Source organism: Nuphar pumila, chromosome 7, assembly GCF_984573655.1.
Source record: "Nuphar pumila chromosome 7, dmNupPumi1.hap1.1, whole genome shotgun sequence".
Taxonomy (NCBI): Eukaryota; Viridiplantae; Streptophyta; class Magnoliopsida; order Nymphaeales; family Nymphaeaceae; genus Nuphar; species Nuphar pumila.
In genome coordinates this window covers 45125346-45142935 of record NC_143255.1, presented here as the reverse complement: position 1 = coordinate 45142935, position 17590 = coordinate 45125346, and the positions used below count along the sequence as shown (strand labels likewise).

Here is a 17590-nt window from a genome sequence, read left to right as displayed (position 1 = left end):
CAAATGAGGTGAGGCAGGGCGAGGCTCCATTTCCCCTCCGTCTATTGCCATCCCTAAAGAAATATTGGGAATGAGGCAGGCGCGGCAAGGCCGGGCGAGGCAAGGCAGGGTGGGGAAAAGCTTAAGTCCATACCCTCCATCTCCATACGGATTTCGATTTGAACCTCCATTCCCATTTCATGTCGGTCCGAACCACTGCCATCCCTACCAAACATGCTACGGTTGTAACATTGTGATGATATAACCCTAATGCTAAAGATGATTGATTGTTCAAGTCTGGACATATCTAACAAAGCCAAATATTAAAATTATTGTAATCATAGCATCATTTTGGAAGCAGATACAATCCCAAAAAGATCAAGATGTTTTATTGCGACATTAATTCTATCTTATCGCTTTTTGAAGTTTTTATGTTTTTTATGTTCGATTTTTCTTGACACTTTAAATGCCTATATTTTCCAAGATTTTTCTTGAAATTTTGTTTAACTTATAATGAGATTTCCCCGGCTAAGAAAATCCTGATATTAGTATTTGCAACACTGGTTTGGACCTGCTCCATCTAATGATTGTTCCCATAATGGGGCATTTGTTCAACGTGGTGGGTCTCTTGCTCACCCTAGAATGGTTTAGGGGCACGTCGAAATGCCTGCAATTAACATGTTAAGTGCGACTCTGTGACAAAAAGTAAAAAACGGCAACATATTGGCAGCCAAAATCTCCGGGAAAGTAATTTTTTTTCAAAAATCTCACGTTTGTTTGGCAAAATCTCTGCAATAAAAAATAAACAAAAGTAATAAAAAAATCTTGATACCAAGATTGTATGACATTGTTCGACTCCCCGTTTGAAGAAAAGAAAGTACCGAATATTTCAAGATGGTGGCTCATCACCTGTTACCACTTTCAGGCGTATTTTGATCGATGTTTTCCTCTTGCTTCATGCAAAAGGAGAGTTTCATTCTGATTCATGGCTGCGCCCTTTGTTTCACAATCATTCAGGCTTGTTCATGCAATTATCCGCCGATCCACTTCTTGTCGACCTCACATTGAGTTGATGTACTGTTCCTTCTATTTCATTTATTTAAATTAAGATTTTTTCCTCTTAAAAAAAAAACAGAAAACACAGTCTAAATGAAACAAAAATAAACTTACAGGCTCACATAGCCTAAACCTGATCATCCACAAAAGTCACCAATTGTTTACAAACAAAATGTCACCTCCCGTCAGCCCCTTGGAGCCGTCACCCATTGTTGAAACTCTAATCATCACATTTCCCTCCTTCACATACCTATGTATCTCATCATCAAGTTCAAATTTTACTTGGCAGCAGTGGTCATGATCAGCACCGTGTGGCCGTTCTACTCTCTCAGGGTTTACCACTGTAGGGTACTGCGAAATAGGGCTCGATCCTGGTGGGTGCCTCATCATTAAAGGAAAACCATAGTCTTCATCATCAGAATGGCAATCTTTAGCTTTTCTTGTGGTTTTGAAGACAACATCCTCACGCATGACTTCAATGTGCATGAGCATTGAGCTGCGGTCAGGGATTGAGTCCTCACAAGAGTTGAACCGGCTGTAGACATGCAAACTGTTTACGAGCATGGGCTCGCTTTCACAACTGCCTGGAACCCCAAATAGCAACTGTTGGTCGTTACTAGTCACACATCCAGAGAGCTGGGACATCATCAAATTCTCAAACGAGGCCTGCTATGTTAGAAAAACCTCAGTAATGTGTCATAAATGACTCTAGATATGGCAGGATGATTACAGATTGAATAAGTCTTTTCTTGATGGAAATACTAATTGCGGTAAAAAAACCCATTAGACTCTGCACTTACAGATTAAACAATACTTACATATGCAACCAAGAAGTGAAAGGAAGGGCTGACCTACACAGTTGGCCATCCACTTTGGATAAATTTCAGTTTCAGCCATGACCAGATCTGACAAGTTGAGTTGGAAGTGGACTGGACTAGAGGTGCAAACAGTTTAGATACAGGGCAGATAAGGGCTGACCCAAGTTTGAATTTTAAGCACTAAGTCTGAATCCAAATTCAAAATAGGTCCATTGAAGTAGGTAGGCATCAGAATCTGAGCTTTTTGTGGTACTATTGGATCTGGTAAAAGTTGATTTAAAACATGTAGGGAATGTAAAGTACTGCAAATGAATTGGACTTAATCCAGATCTGAATACAGATCCAACAGAAAACTGTTGGTCCCATACCCAAATGTGAACCTGAAAAGAGGCCAACCATGTAAGACCAAATCAATGGCTCTGTTTACCGAGGTGGAATCCCATGTGGTAAGAGGGGTCCTGTGTCAAGCTGAAGGCCCAGGATCGAATCCCTCTGCCACATAGGCCGGCTGTTCTTCTGGTAGGGGTCCGCCTAACCACAGCTTGCCTTTCAAAAAAAAATCTATGGCTCTGTTTGGTAGCTGGTGTTGGAGAGGACATAGGAGCGTAGATGAAAATGGGGAGACGGGTTTCCATCTCCAATTTGATCTTCGCTCTCACCTCCAAATACATGTTGCCAAACAGCAGAAAGGTGGGGAATTCAGTGAATCCTCATCGCCTCTCCCATCTCCATCTAAAATAGAGAGCAAATTCAGCAGAGGTATTTGGTCCACTCAGTGACAGCAGCGTGCCCATCCCTTATGTGCCTCCAACCAACCTTCAATGGGCCCCACAATAACAGAAAGCAAGCCCCAAACAAAATACTGTCATGTGAGGGATCAGTTAAGAGATCCCTAAATCCCAAGTTGTTTGGGACGCAGCTATCAGTGATTGGGCTGAGTGCCTCACGGAGGTACTCCGCCAAGCACCAAATCTGCGGCTCCAGGCGGAGCCTAATTTGAAAACACATTCTGATTCTAATCCAAGTCCACATCCAAAAAATGTGCAGCAAATTGGGATTGGAGATCCAACCAAATTCGATCTAATTGTGCACTTTTCCCAAGTAAATGCCAGGGTATGCCTGGTCTAGTTCATTAATTGTCTGAACTGGACTCCAGCAGGGACCTGAAATGCAACTTAGGTCCAGATCCGTCACATACTGACTTTAATATGTTTTGGATCACCCATATTCTATCATGATCCACCTGTTCTTTGTCGGAGCAGATCTAATGATCAGGCCCGAGTACTTTACAAAGTACAGGGGTTGCACAAAGCACAGAAAACCACTACACATGTAGCGATTTTCTGTGTTTTGTGTTTTACACAGAATCAAATTACCATCTGAGTAACAATTTTCGGTATTTGTGTTTTATGCAGAAAATACCAGCACCCATTAGTGATTTTCTGTGTTTTGTGTAGCCTGTGTACTTTATAAAGTACTCAGCCTAATCACCTGACCAGAACTAATTTATTGTCAAGTTGCAATATGCTACTACAGTACTATTACACCAAGCACATACCTGACAGAGTCTTTCCATCATGTCTGGACCAAGGCTTTCACAGCCACCCATGTACAAGATCTGCAAGCATTCCAATTTCTCCAGGCCATCAACTTCAACAAGACTCTTGCATCCACGCAGACTTAGCTGACTTAAGCCACTTGACTTTGAGAGATCTGAGATTGACTCCAATGCAGTGCATCTGTTGGCACTAAGAGTGCTCAGAGATGAAGGCAGTCGAGGCAAAGACTCGAGTTTTTGACAATCCTCTAAAATGAGTTCGTCAAGCTGAGGAAGTCGGCGAACACTTGAAGGTAGGTGTCTGAATTCACTGTGGCTCAAGTCTAGTGTCTTCAATGATGATAGTCTTCTAAAACAAGTGTCATTGACACCCTCTAGCCAGTTACATCCATGGGCAACCAGTTTCCCTAAGGAGTTGAGTTGAAAGAAATTGGAAGGAAGCATGGTGAACTGAGGATTGTTACTTATATTTAAAACCTTCAGCATGACTAGGCTTCCAAAGTCTTGAGGGATTTCTTTGATTCCAGTGTTTGACATCTCTAATTGAACCAGGCTTGTCAATTTCCCAATGGAAGAAGGCAGAACTCTTATGCTTACCAATCCATTCATTGACAATGTCTCAAGCCTTTCTAGTGATCCAATTGATCCAGGAAGAGCTTTGAGGCTCTTGCAATCATCCAATGTTAAGCTCTCAAGATTTTTCAGTTCTCCAATCGAATGTGGAATTTCCTCTAGTAGTTCACACTTATTCAGAGATAGCAGGCAGAGATTCTTCAGGTGCCTTAGGGAATCTGGTAGGTTTCCTATTTTAGTGCAATCAAGGTTGAGCTCTTTTAAGGACTCTAAACCTCCAATTGAATATGGTACTTCTTCAAATGTTTCACAGCCCTTTAAAGATAGCTGAATTAGGTTCTTCATGCATCCTATAGAATTAGGTAACCTTCTCAAGGAAGTTCCTTCAAGGATGAGCTCTTTCACAGATCTGAAACTTTCAAATGAATCTGGCAGTTCTTCAAGTGATTTACATCCCTTCAACGATAATTCATAGATGTTTTTGAGATGTCTTATTGTGTCAGGTAGAGTTTTCAATGAAGTGCATCCATCAAGGATGAGCTCTTTTAATGACTCCAAACTTTTGATGGAATATGGCAGCTCTTTCAATAATTCAGAATCCTTCAGAGATAGCTTGTAGAGGTTCTTCAACTCCCTTATGGAATCAGGCAACTTGCTTACTTTAGTTCCAACAAGAATGAGCTCTTCTAAAGATTCCAACTTTCCAATGGTATCTGGCATCTCTTCTAGTGATGGACACCCATCTATGGATAGCTGATGGAGGTTCTTCAAGCTTCCTAAGGAACCTGGTAATCTTCTTAATAAACTGCAAACAATGATGGGTTCTACAGATGAAGCCTCTGAACTTCCAAGAGGTATCAGTATATCTTTCTCCAATTCATGACGTTCTAGAGATAACTTATAGAGACTCTTTAGATTGCCAATGGAATCAGGTATCATTGTTAATGAAGTGCTGCTAAGGATCAGATCTTCTAGAGATTCTAGGTGTCCAATGGAATCTGGTAGTTCTAGTAATTTGCAACCTTTTAGAGATAACTGTCTAAGGTTTTTGAGCTCACCTATGGACTCGGGTAAATTTCTCAATGAAGTCCCTTGAAGGTTCATCTGTTGCAAAGATTCCATTTTTCCAATGGAAGACGGCAGCTCTTCTAATGATCCACAATCCTTTAAAGAGAGCTTAAGGAGGTTACTCAAGTCCACTATGGAGTCAGGTATATTGCTTATTTTTGTTCGATCTAGGATAAGCTCGGTTAGTGAGTCCATTTCCCCCAATAGTTCTGGCAAAGTTTTAATGTTCACACAAGTAGAAAGATTGAGAATTTCCAAAGAACACAAATTAGTAATACCATCAGGTAGTTCTCCTAAAGCAAGACAATACTCCATACTCAAGTAAACCAGCTTCTTAAGATGCTCAATTGATTCATCAACTTCAGCCAAGTTGTGACAGCCATCAAATACCAATTTCACTAGGCACGGGAGGCTGGCAAAATCTGGAGTGGTAATAAGTTGTGAACAACCAGTGAAATTGAGAACTTTCAGTTTGCGAAACACCTGTCAATCATTCCTTTTGATAAGAAAAACAGCACACCAAAGAATATATGATCAATTTGAGTATGTTATGCTGATGATACTCCAGAATGTGTTCTGGCACCAACTTGGCCCAAAATCAGTAATGATGTGGCATTCTAACTTGTAATTATTGTTGACATAGCCAAGTCATGGCCAGAATGATGACAGACGTTACAGGAAAGGTGATGTTGGTCCATTTATTTTCCTACATTCAGGGGGCATTTGTTTCATGCCCTTTCCTATGAAAGAGACCCTCTTTCATAGGAAAGAGGGCATCTTCCCTAACAAGGATAAAACAAATATCTGCACAAGAAATATATAGTGAGATCCACATAATAAATGCAAACAAACATCTTTCCTGTCAAAATGGGTTCACACCTCCACACATGGGAAGGCACTTTCCCTTTGTTTATTTAAAGGGAAAATGGCTTCCCTTAGTGTGTGTTTGATACTTCGGGTAAGTTTCTTTCAGCAGAAACTTATCTAGGTGAGAGTATAACAAACACCCCTTAAGGGCCCATATTTGTTTCATTAATTTTCCCAGGAAATTGCTGAGCTAACATCTGTTTCCTCCATTTCCCACCATGGGGTTAAATACAAGATTATAGTGGAAGTGCCATGCTCGCACATGGGTTTTTTCTACCACCTTTCTCTTTTCATGCATAAATCCCTACAAACCTCCTCCCGTATGAAAAAACTTTTATGGGAAAGCTTATCTGGTAGGAGTTTTTAGAAATCTCTGCCGCCTCACAAGAAAGACCCTTCACGGGAATGAAACAAAAGGAAACTTACTATAAAGACGTTTTTTATTTACTCATATTTTGACATTAGGATTAAGGTATGTGTTTTTCAGTCTAAAAACTTGGCTTTTTTTTACAACTATTGTTATTATTATCAGCCATTATTTCCATCATCATCGTCACTGAACATTCACTCACCATGTTTCCTCTGTGTAACTGCCCCCTCAACTTCTGTGGTTGTTGCTTGCTCCACACATGTTTGATAGCCGGGCTGTGAGATAGGTCAAGGACTACAAGTTCCAGAAGGCTGCCATCAAATGTCAAGGACTCCAATGGACACCCTCTCCACTGCAACCATTTTAGTTTCCTCGGGAAGTGTCGAAGATCACATTCTTCGAAGGTTGAATAATTGAGAAGGAGCATTCTGAGCCTGGGCATTGTTGACAATGCCTCTGTTGTTAAATATGCATATCTCTTGAATGGGTAATAGAAAGAAAAACTGAGGCCTTCAGTTTTATTCCTGGTTTCCTGGAGATAAACATGTAAAAACAACTCATTGTGGCATCAAGATAAGAATCTCATTTTGGGCTTCAGAGCTGTCCCATGCTATTAAGATTTAGAAATGAACCGACTCACCTGGATTGACTAGAGTGGAATGAGCCCTTAATGTGTTCTTTAGTCAGCCAAGCAAGTTGAGTGGTTCTTCCTTAGGTCTTGTTTGCTGGGCTTGGGTCTCTGTTGACTTCATTTAGCTTAATAGGCCTAATGGGCTTGTTTTATGCATAGTTTTTGGCTTCAGCCTCAGTTATCACCTGACCTAGCTATTGAATTTTGAAAAATAATCCCAATAGGAATCTGCTACTAAGTAACTGTAGTTTCTCTTGAAAATTCTCACTCATTTTTTGGTTATCTCTATTTTGATAACAAGCATAGTCACAAATATTGGTATCCGTTATATCCCGGTGAGGCTTTTTCTCGCGATATTATAGGTTTGATGAAAAATCTCAGGAAAATCTTGGGAAAATCTCGGGGCATAAAAAATAAAAAATAAAAAATCTATTTAATAACAAAAATAAGTAAGAAAATATCATGTTTAGTTAATAAAATACATATATATTAAAAGAAATAAGTAAAAAAATACAAAATAAAATAAAGAAGAAAAACACATTTAACTTTTAAGATGTAAAAAATAAGTAAAAACAGTAACAATAATTGATAATATCGCAATATTATCAAATTGGCGATATTTTCAAAATATCATGATAATTTACCTACAATATCGTTTGATGAACATAACGTGATAATATCGCGATATTTTCAAAATATCACCGATATCTGTGACTATGGTAAAAAGTGGCAGCTAGACTTAAACTGTTATATTGTACTCTTGCTTACTATGTGCTACTCTTTGATAAATTACTGCTGCTGGACAAAGCCTCCAATTGATGCATCAAACATGGCCATCTTGAGGCAAAATGTCATTACGTTGGACAGCATGAGGACCCAGAATGGGTTTGTTAGAATCTTGCTTATGCCATATAGTCAAGGTACAACTAGAATTTTAGCATCTCCTATTCCTAGGATTAAATACTTTATATCAAGCATGAAGACCACTTCATGACTCGCTAGACACTAGCTGAGCCTTTCAAGATCCCCCTTCAGTGTGGCCACACTTTGTTTAATGTCAATAGTCTAGGTCACTATTGGTTGTGTTGATTAGAGAGAAGATCAGAACTCAGTCGAGTACCTTGCAAAGGACTCAACCCAATGACTGGATGCCATGGGGCCATGCCAATGATTAGGATTAGATTGAGGAAGTGTTTTGTGCAAATGTTGGCTGTCTAGGAACTGAACCGATCCAGCTCCCCAATGTATTTTAGGATCCGAAATCCAAACCGTTTGCAACCCTACTAGTGCTTGAACTGTGTACGTTGCATGGTACTTGGTCCAACCACTGGATCTCCTCTCTGTTGATCAACAGCCACAGGACTCACCGTATCTAAGGGAACAATTCCTTTTTTTACTAGGAGACGGCTAAGTTAATGTCAGTCAGTGAGAATTCTGTCTTCAACCCACTGATGGCAGTACCACGAAAAACAGTTAAATCAGAGTTACTCACAACAATTAGATCTTACCTGTGGATTTCCAAGCGCTTCCAATATTTCATCCTCATCCCATAACCTGCTGCGCATCCCAGGGTATAGAATATTCTCTTCTCGAACAATCTTCCTTCCCATATCTCGTATCTGATCGTGCATTATGAATGTATCATTGTCACCTTCTAACTTAATGAGAGATTTGTGAAGGAGAACTTTAATTGCTCTACTTGGAAAAAGGCCACAATCCTTCCACAAGAACATTGCACTTTCTTTACGCACTCCAAAGAAAAAACACGCAATGTCTAAGAAGATGATCTTCTCTTCAGAAGTCAATCCATCATAACTTATTTTAAGTTTTTCATAAATATCTCTATCTTGAACCTGCTCCAACTGTTCCAGCATTTCTTCCCATTCATCGACAGTTGTTATGTCATAGAAAAGAGATCCAAATATTTCCAGTGCTAAAGGTAGCCCATCTGTAACTAGGACGACTTTTTTTGATAATTCAACATAGCCTTTCATGGGTTGGTCTCTCATAAATGCATGACGACTGAACAATTGAAGCGACTGAACTGGGTCCAATTCTTTCGGGATGTACATCTCATGACCTTTCAACTGATGTTGCACTAGCACTTTCTCATCTCTCGTCGTAATAATGATCCTACTTCCTGTACCAAACCAATCTTTCTTTCCTGCCAGTTTATCAAGTTGATTTATATGGTCGACATCATCCAGAATGAGTAGAACCTTTTTACGACCAATTCTCCGCTTGATCACGCTAACTCCTTGTTCAACGCTAGATATGGATATATCTTTTGACTTTAAAATATCAACTATGAGCCGGTTCTGTAAAGAGATGAGCCCATTGCTTTCTTTTGTTGTTTTGCTAACATCAAACAGAAAGCTGCTACTTTCAAATCTTGGAAATAGTTGGTTATAAATAGCCTTAGCAATGGTTGTTTTCCCTATTCCACCCTTGCCATGGATTCCAACCATCCGAACATCATTAGCTTCCATGTCTAACAACTTCATCACATCTTGTACACGGGATTCAATCCCAATTGGCTGTTTGGCGACATCAAAGGGAATATCATTTAATTCACTAAGAACCCTCTTAATAATGATTTTGATCAGCCTAGCCTCATGCCTGCAATGTTATGACATAAATCGGTGCAAAAAAGTGTTACAAGAAGCATAAAAGATCAAAAAGAATTGTTTGAAGCATTAAATGTATCTAAATTTAAGATATGATACTTTTTATTAAGAATAATAGGATTTGATTGCTGTCAGTTAATTGAGAACACATAACGATGGGATTCACAAAGAGAGAGAGATACCCATTAGTCTCATTTTTGAGTTCATAACCAGAAAGTTCCGCTACTGTTCTCAATGCATCTCTCCATTCATTCATCATCTCCTCATTCAATTCCTTGTTCTTTTGGTGCTTTCTGAAGGCGTCCTGGAAGGGTCCCTTTTGTCGCTTGACGTCAGATGGTGTGACATCTAAAAATATGGGAATGATCAATCTTCCACACATTACCATCTTGGTGATCTCCATAAGACACCACCTTGACTCTGCATAGTTTCTGGAAAAAATAGGCAAGAAAATTTTCGACTTGTCAATGGCACCAAGTAGATCGTCGATCCTTTCTCCCTTTTTCAAATCTTCCTCATCTATGAATGCACGTATGCCTTGCAGATTCAAGGCATCATGGAGAAAGCCAGTAAAATTTCTCCGTGTATCCTCCCCTCTAAAACTTAAGAAAACATCGAATTCAAAACTGTCATTGCTAGATGAAGGTGGTGGCAGTGTTGCTTGTTCTTCTTGCATTAAGACACCAACTGAATTTCTGTAATTTTCTCTCTTTTGCTCAAGCCAGCAAATGATCATGGTTGTGATGATGATGATGATGATGGAAAGAAAGATGGCAGTGGGTGTTAAGAGTACCTCCATAACTTCGTATCAGCAAAAATGGTGGTACAACGTGTGAGAATCTATCACCTCTTCCTCCTTAGAGATGGATGTTTTGTTCACCTTAATTGATATCAGCTGTTCCTTTTGATGTGCTTTATCAATCCGATCTTTTGTTCCTTTGCAGCAGCCAAGAGAAACATAAACCGAAGGCAGCAAGGCAACAGGTTTTGTTTCGTGTGGTCTTATTATTATGGGGCTGACTTGAACTCAGCACACAGAATCAGCAAAACTTTCTAAAAAATAGCAGACCGGGACCGACAGAGATGTCGTGCCTGTCACGTAGAAATGATGCCGGTCTTGGCTATTTTTAAGAAATTTTTGCTTAGTTTGTGTGCTGTTTGGGTACCGTTAGGATGACAAAGCTCTATTAACCTGCTTTTGTTGTTTGAATGACACCTGTTAACCTGATTTATAACTTGGTTACCTGAAAACGCAGTATGGATGGCAATAAACCTGGTTTTGAATTGTCTTAACCAGATTTGCTTGTAACAATCACTTTTGAAGTAAAAAAAAAATAATGATTTCATGAATAAAAAAAGATCTTTCACATGATAACACACTGAATTCATCATGTCATTGGTAGAAATAATTATTTTTTTCATTATTAAGGATTACTGCAAACATAGTTAATGACCACTTTGAACAAGAGACGAAACCATTGCGATGCATGGATAGGTTTTTAGAACATTGAACACCAAAGAGGGCTAAATACAATTAGAGCATAACAAAAAAAGCTAATGAAAAGAAAATCATATATGAAAATATACCAAGAATGGTGCCCTCACATCAACAAACCCCCGTTAAAATTGTGATTGTTTGCGGTTCACCAAGAGAGCACGAAACACAGGAAAAGGGCCTTAGTGCGCAATCAGCCGGTATGCTTTTCCTGCATAAAAAAAAAATCAATTGAATGCATAAGAAGAGACGGAGGGAGAGAGACAGAGATGAAGAAGAAGAAAATAAAAAGAAGAAGAAGAAAAACAAAGAAAATAAAAAGGAAAAGAAGAGATAGAGGGTGAGAGACCGAGAAGAAGAAGAAAATAAAAAGAAGAAGAGATAGAGGGTGAGAGACCGAGAAGAAGAAGAAAATAAAAAGAAGAGATAGAGGGTGACAGACGGAGAAGAAGAAGAAAAAGGAAACAAAGAAAATAAAAAGGAGAAGAAGACGCAGAGGTAAGAGATGGAGAAGAAGAAGAAGAAAAAGAGACAGAGGATGAGAGACAGAGAAGAAGAAGAAAAAGAAGAGACCGAGGGAGAGAGAAGAAAAAGGAGAAGAAGAAAAAACTGAAAGAAAAAGAAGAAAAAAAACGTAAAAGAAAAAGAAGAAGAGACAAAAGGCACAGAGACGGAGAAGAAGAAAAGAAAAAGAGACAGAGGGTAAGAGACGGAGAAGAAGAAAAAAACAAAAAAGAAGAAGAAGAAGACGAGACAGAGGGATAGAGACGACATACCACAGAGAGAGAAACTTGAACAAGGTGGTGGGTGGGAAGAAGATGAAGAGAGAGACCTGGTGGTGGGTGAGAGGAAGATGAAGACGAAGGAGGCTGTGGGTGAATGATTGCCTGCAGAAAGAATTTCTAATAGTAAAAAATTGTTACCCGAAAAGAATTTTATTTATAAATATCATATTTTTTTAAAAAACTTTACTTTCAAATATTCTCTCGTTCAGAATGCATGAAACTAAAAAATAGCAATCATTACCTTTTAGATTTTATTGAATTATGTGGGCTTGTGAAAAGGAATATCAAATAGCAACGCGTTGGCTAAATTTTGGATTCATCGGGGGTCTAATGACTAGAATGAAACCCTAAATGCTCCACTTAACCATGATTGTTGTCTAATAGAAAGAGGTTTGGGTCAAAGTTGGCAAAGAGTATGATTTTCCCAGACAGGTCTATTAAGAGGATGCATGAAGGGTGCCTTAGTCAAAATCTTACTGACAATCGGCTTCTAAACATCAAATCTTACTATATTCCTTGTGATCTGGCTAGATCGTGTTTTACTTTTATCCAACTATGATAGTATGATAGGATTGAGGAGGATAAACCACTAAAGTGGCATCTTTAACACAAATCATTTTCAATGTAGTGATGAATCTTTTGCTGTAATTTGGTCAAGGTCTGTGTGAACTAGCTCACCAATAAAAAAAAAAAGCAATAAAGCATAAGGACTTCTTGGAACAGTATGCTATTGCTGTAGGTTTGCATAAACCTGCATTGATATTAGTAAAGTAGTACCACTTAAGTATTTTTTGGGTACATTATGTTATATATATATATATATATAGTAACTAGAATACGAGAACTGAAAGTAAGAAAATGATCTTGTGAACTATGAGTTTCATGAACCTTTTATTCTTTTGGTAGGATGCCGATCTTGGGATTAGTGTCCTAACAACTTTTTTTTTTTCGAAAAACACTTGGGCTCTCATTAATGTGCTCATAGCAGCCAAGAAACCCTAGATGCCACAATCGAAAAAAGAAACATGTTCTCGACAATCGAAAACGATGGGTGCAATCAAAATAAGATCCTCAATCCTGATATTGTACCATCCAAAAGCATGAAAGAAGTAGAAAGGAGAAACAAGATCTCAGAAATCAAAGTTTCCCAAAACAACTTCCAATATACTTCATTATGGGTTAAATCTCCCTTAAATAGTTCAGAGGTGGATCAGTTTCGGTGTGGATCCGATCTAGTACAAATAGATTAAAACCTAACAAAATGCCTGACTCAGATACACACAGGTCCAAACAAAAAAAAATGGATTTGATCGATCTAAACAAAAAAAATGGATTCAAGTCGGTCTGTAACATCCATTCTCTTGAATACAACCATAAGGATGTGATTTACGTGTTTGCTTTTATAAAAACAATCTCTTGATTAATCCAATTATGATGCATAAACAAGATTTTTAAAAGCTTTAAAATCAACATATCATATTTTTGAATCATATTTTTTTCATCAAAAATACATGATCCAACAATTTATTCCTAGCAAACTCATCATGTCGAACACATCTACTTAGTTAGATTTGCAAAAAAAAACATTGAAATGGTCATAGTTCACATGGTAGTTCCTCATGTTCTAGTGATTATATATATATATATATATATATATATATATATATATATATATATATATATATATATATATATATATACAAAATGACAGTTGTCTTAGTGAAAGAAAAGGTCAAACGAACCCCTGCCACTGATCGCGTGTGAGAGATCATGTGTGTCATCAGCTACATAAATTATTTTTCAAAAAATGACTCTATTGTACCACAAAAATGACATTTTCTTGAAATGCCATGAAAATTTTCAAATATGATCACTATCCAAAATCACAAATATGTTATTTTTGTGACCTTTTAAAACCTCACACTTATTGTTTTCTCTGCAAATTTTTTACATATGCGAATTTCATCCGTCTCCACCAAAAACTCCTTAACTATTGTCATCGCCGGCAATCACCACCTCAACTGATGCTTAATCTCCATCATCCTGTCAAAAATGCGAGTATGAAAGATTTTGTCGCAATTGGACGAGACACCACTTAGCGGTGGAGAATGACCTCAAACCTCAAAACCTTACAAATACCTAAGTTACTACGTATTAAAATTCTACCAAATTTGCATAAAATAAGCGTGAGCAAACTTTTTTTTAAACTTGAACCGACAAACATCGCAAATACTTGAATTACCTCATATATAAATGTAATAACATCGCATAAAAAACTGTAAAATTTCTTTTAAACTCGAACCGACAAACCTCACAAATGCTTGAATTACTTCACATAAATATTTTATGAAATTCGCATAAAATAAGTGCAAGAAAACTTTTTTTTAAACTCTCTAACCTCCAAACATCGCAAATATCTAAGTTACTTTATATAAAAAAATTCTAAATTTGCATTAAAAACTTGGAAAATTTCTTTTAAACTCAAACTAACAAACAACACAAATACCTGGGTTACTTTGCATAAAAAATATAACAACATCGCATAAAAATCTGTAAAATATTTGTTAACTCAAACTGACAAACCTCATAAATTTTTTATGCGTATTTAGAAAAATTTTATGCGACATAACTCAACTATTTACGATAATTAGAGGTTTAAAAGAAAGTTTTCTCGCACGTATTTTATGTGAATTTCGTAAATTGTTTATACAACGTAACTCAAATATTTGTGAGGTTTGTCAGTTCAAGTTTAAAAGAAATTTTACAACTTTTTTATGCAAAATATTATAATTTTTATACGAAGTAACTCAGGTATTTGCGTAGTTTGGAGCTTTAAGTTTGAAAAAAACAATATAGATTTTTTATGCAGTGTTATTATATTTTTTATGTGAAGTAACTCAAGTATTTGTGTAGTTCATCGGTTCGACTTTAAAAGAATTTTTATAAATTTTTTATGCAATTTTAGGAATTTTTTAAACAATGGAACTCAAGTATTTACGATATTTGGAGGTTTGAGAGTTTAAAAAAAGTTTTCTCGCACTTATTTTATGTGAATTTCATAAATTGTTTATGTGACGCAAGTCAAGTAATTATGAGGTTTCTCTGTTCGAGTTTAAAAGAAAGTTTGCAAAATTTTTATGCAAGGTAACTCAAGTATTTATGAAGTTTGTCGATTCAATTTAAGAAATTTTTACAGATTTTTTTATGAGTTGTTATTTTTACAGGAATCTTTAATGCTTTAGGTGGACGTGCATAAGGAGATACGATCGATCAGTCGACCTCCCCTCTTCAATGCCCAACCAAAATTAAGTTTAAACCTCTTGACACTTTGCAATTTCATTTATGAAATATTTTGTAGTTTATGAAGCTTTTATGAAGCCTCCCTTGACCTATAAAAGGGACCTCTCATTGTTATTATAAGATAATAAATTGAAACGATTAGAATGTTTGTCGCTCTCTCTCTCTCTCTAGTTGTATGTCACTTGTATGCAAGTTTGTGAAGAGGATAAAGGGAAGGCTATAATGTGTTGGAGTGAAGGGCGGTAGTTAAATAATGACAGTGATGACCATATGAGGTGTTGCTACCACCTTTGAACTTGCATCGACAAGTTTAGGCAAAGTTAAGCTTGTCCTGTGACTCTTCTCATACACAATTTGATTTTCATAGTGCATAAAAACAGATACTCAATTTTTAGAGCAACTTGGTTTGAAGTGTGTAGACTGTCTACGACGAAAGAAAAAAAGAATAAAGTTAACAAAAAAATACCAATACATTAGAGGCAAAGCGCTGGTTTGAGGAGTCAATTTCATTATAACTATTCTCAAACTAGACCTTTGCCTGAAATGTATTGATACTTTTTGGTTAACTTTTTTCTTTTGTCGTAGACCGTCTACACAGTTCAAAGCAACTCGCTCTGAAAATTGGATGTGTATTTGACGCATTGTAAAAATCAGTCTTTATATGATAAGAGTCACAAGACAACACAAGTTTAACTTTTCCTAAACTTGTCGATGTAAGTTTAAAGGAGGCAACATCGCCTCATTGGATCCTTAGAATAAATGATTGCATGAGCATGATCATTTGTTAATGAATAAAATCAATTTGATTTGCTATAAATTTGATTTATTAATAAATTAATAAAATAAATGATTGTATGAGCAAGTTCATTTGTTAATGAATAGAATCAATTCGATTCATTATGAATTTGATTTACCGTAAATTTTTTGATTCATTGTAAATTTGATGAACATGTTCATTTGTTAATATATGGAATCGATTTGATTCATTAGAAATTTGATTCATTGTAAATGTTTTGATTCATTGTAAATTTGATTCATTGCCATTTTTTTATTCATTATAAATTTGATTCACAAAATTTGCATAAAAAAAATATGTGAACTTTCTTTTAAACTCAAACCTTCGCATAAAAAATATAAGCACTTGGATAAAAAAACAGTGGAGTTTCTTTTAAACTCGAACCTTGAAACTTTGCAAATACTTGAGTTAATTTGCATAAAAAATTTACTAAATTCACATAAACAATTTATAAACTTTCCGCAAATGCTTAACATTTTATGATTTTTTTGCAACAAAAAATTGTGATCAATGACCAATATTTGTGATTTTTCAACTTAAATGCCTTTTTCTTAGTATTTTTTTCTCACATATAACACCATAAATATGGTTTATATGTTTTATTTAGTGAAAACTTTTGGCACAATGGAATCTAACCTATGTATAGGTTTTTTCAGTGATTCTAAAATCAACAATTACTAAGGCATCAATTTTTTCTAACTCATAAAAACATATTTTTTCATAAAAAAACATGATCCAAGAATCAAGTCCTACCAAATGCTGAACACATCTATGAGGTTAAATTGAGTCAAAACAACACAAATGATGAGACCTCAACTTTATTGTAAATATAATTGATTATATATATATATATATATATATATATATATATATATATATATATATATATATATATATATATATATATATATATATATATATATATATATATATATATATATATATATATATATATATATATATATATACCCCTTCCCTACCTACATTGGCCAACACATTAGTGTTGCCATTGCAGCTGATGGACGGTGCCGATGCACCTTGCATGCCCAAAAATGACCTATAGTGGTGCTCGCATCCACCGTTAAGGACCTCTTTAGCAGGTACAATTAGGGGTGGCAATCGGGTCGGGTTGTCGGGTCAGCATACCTCAACCCGAACCCGACCCGTTTATTAAATGGGTAATTCCCGACACGACCCGCCAACTCGTTTAATAAATGGGTTGGGTTGGGTAAACGGGTTGGCGGTTAGTGGGCGGGTTGGTGAGCGGGTTGGCGGGTCGACCCGTCCGCCTAACCCGTTTATTAAACGGGTCAGCCGGGTTGGCGGGTTGGCATACCCCTAATCTGACCCGTTTAATAAACGGGTTAGGCGGGTCGACTCGTTTATTAAACGGGTTAGTTTAAGCCCAACCTGAACCCGCCTAAGAGGCGGGTTGGCGGGTCATGTCAAGTTTTGCCACCCCTAGGTACAATGGATGACAAACGTACACTGGTCCACATAGGCTGCTACTCTCTCTCTCTCTCTCAATATATATATATATATATATATATATATATATAACTTAGATGATTAAAGAACTAGTCTTTATAAAACTAAAAATATACATTACATCCATAAGACTAGATTTAAGAGAATTGAACAAAAATTCTATGAAAATCACAGTTCAC

At 36.7% G+C, this 17590-nt stretch overlaps 1 protein-coding gene across 6 annotated transcripts; it reads right to left on the bottom strand.

Annotated features, from left to right (window-relative positions):
* Window positions 1-975: 975 nt before the first annotated feature.
* On the bottom strand, window positions 976-11942 carry LOC149832122 (uncharacterized). 6 transcript variants are annotated; one of them, XM_090014328.1, is made up of 8 exons: window positions 11819-11942; window positions 11135-11253; window positions 10792-10820; window positions 9730-10483; window positions 8429-9539; window positions 6492-6821; window positions 3412-5535; window positions 978-1701 (listed from the first exon to the last, which is right to left on the bottom strand). In XM_090014328.1, the coding sequence occupies exons 4-8, from the start codon at window positions 10344-10346 to the stop codon at window positions 1186-1188; spliced, it is 4698 nt and encodes a 1565-aa protein (XP_089870454.1). In that variant the 5' UTR covers window positions 10347-10483; window positions 10792-10820; window positions 11135-11253; window positions 11819-11942; the 3' UTR covers window positions 978-1185. The 6 variants fall into 6 exon arrangements, with proteins under 6 accessions (XP_089870458.1, XP_089870454.1, XP_089870452.1 ...); XM_090014332.1 differs by lacking the exon at window positions 10792-10820 and having other exon boundaries at window positions 976-1701; window positions 9730-9978; XM_090014326.1 differs by having other exon boundaries at window positions 9730-10820.
* Between the last annotated feature and the right edge of the window lie 5648 nt (window positions 11943-17590).

What these genes read in the sequence shown, in the direction of transcription:
- LOC149832122 (XM_090014326.1), bottom strand. Translation starts at nt 10,346, where the DNA reads ATGGAGGTACTCTTAACACCCACTGCCATCTTTCTTTCCATCATCATC. An exon ending in AGTTACACAGAGGAAACATG is followed by an intron (nt 5,536 to 6,491) that starts GTGAGTGAATGT and finishes AATGATTGACAG; the next exon opens with GTGTTTCGCAAACTGAAAGT. An exon ending in TGATGGAAAGACTCTGTCAG is followed by an intron (nt 1,702 to 3,411) that starts GTATGTGCTTGG and finishes CTAACATAGCAG; the next exon opens with GCCTCGTTTGAGAATTTGAT.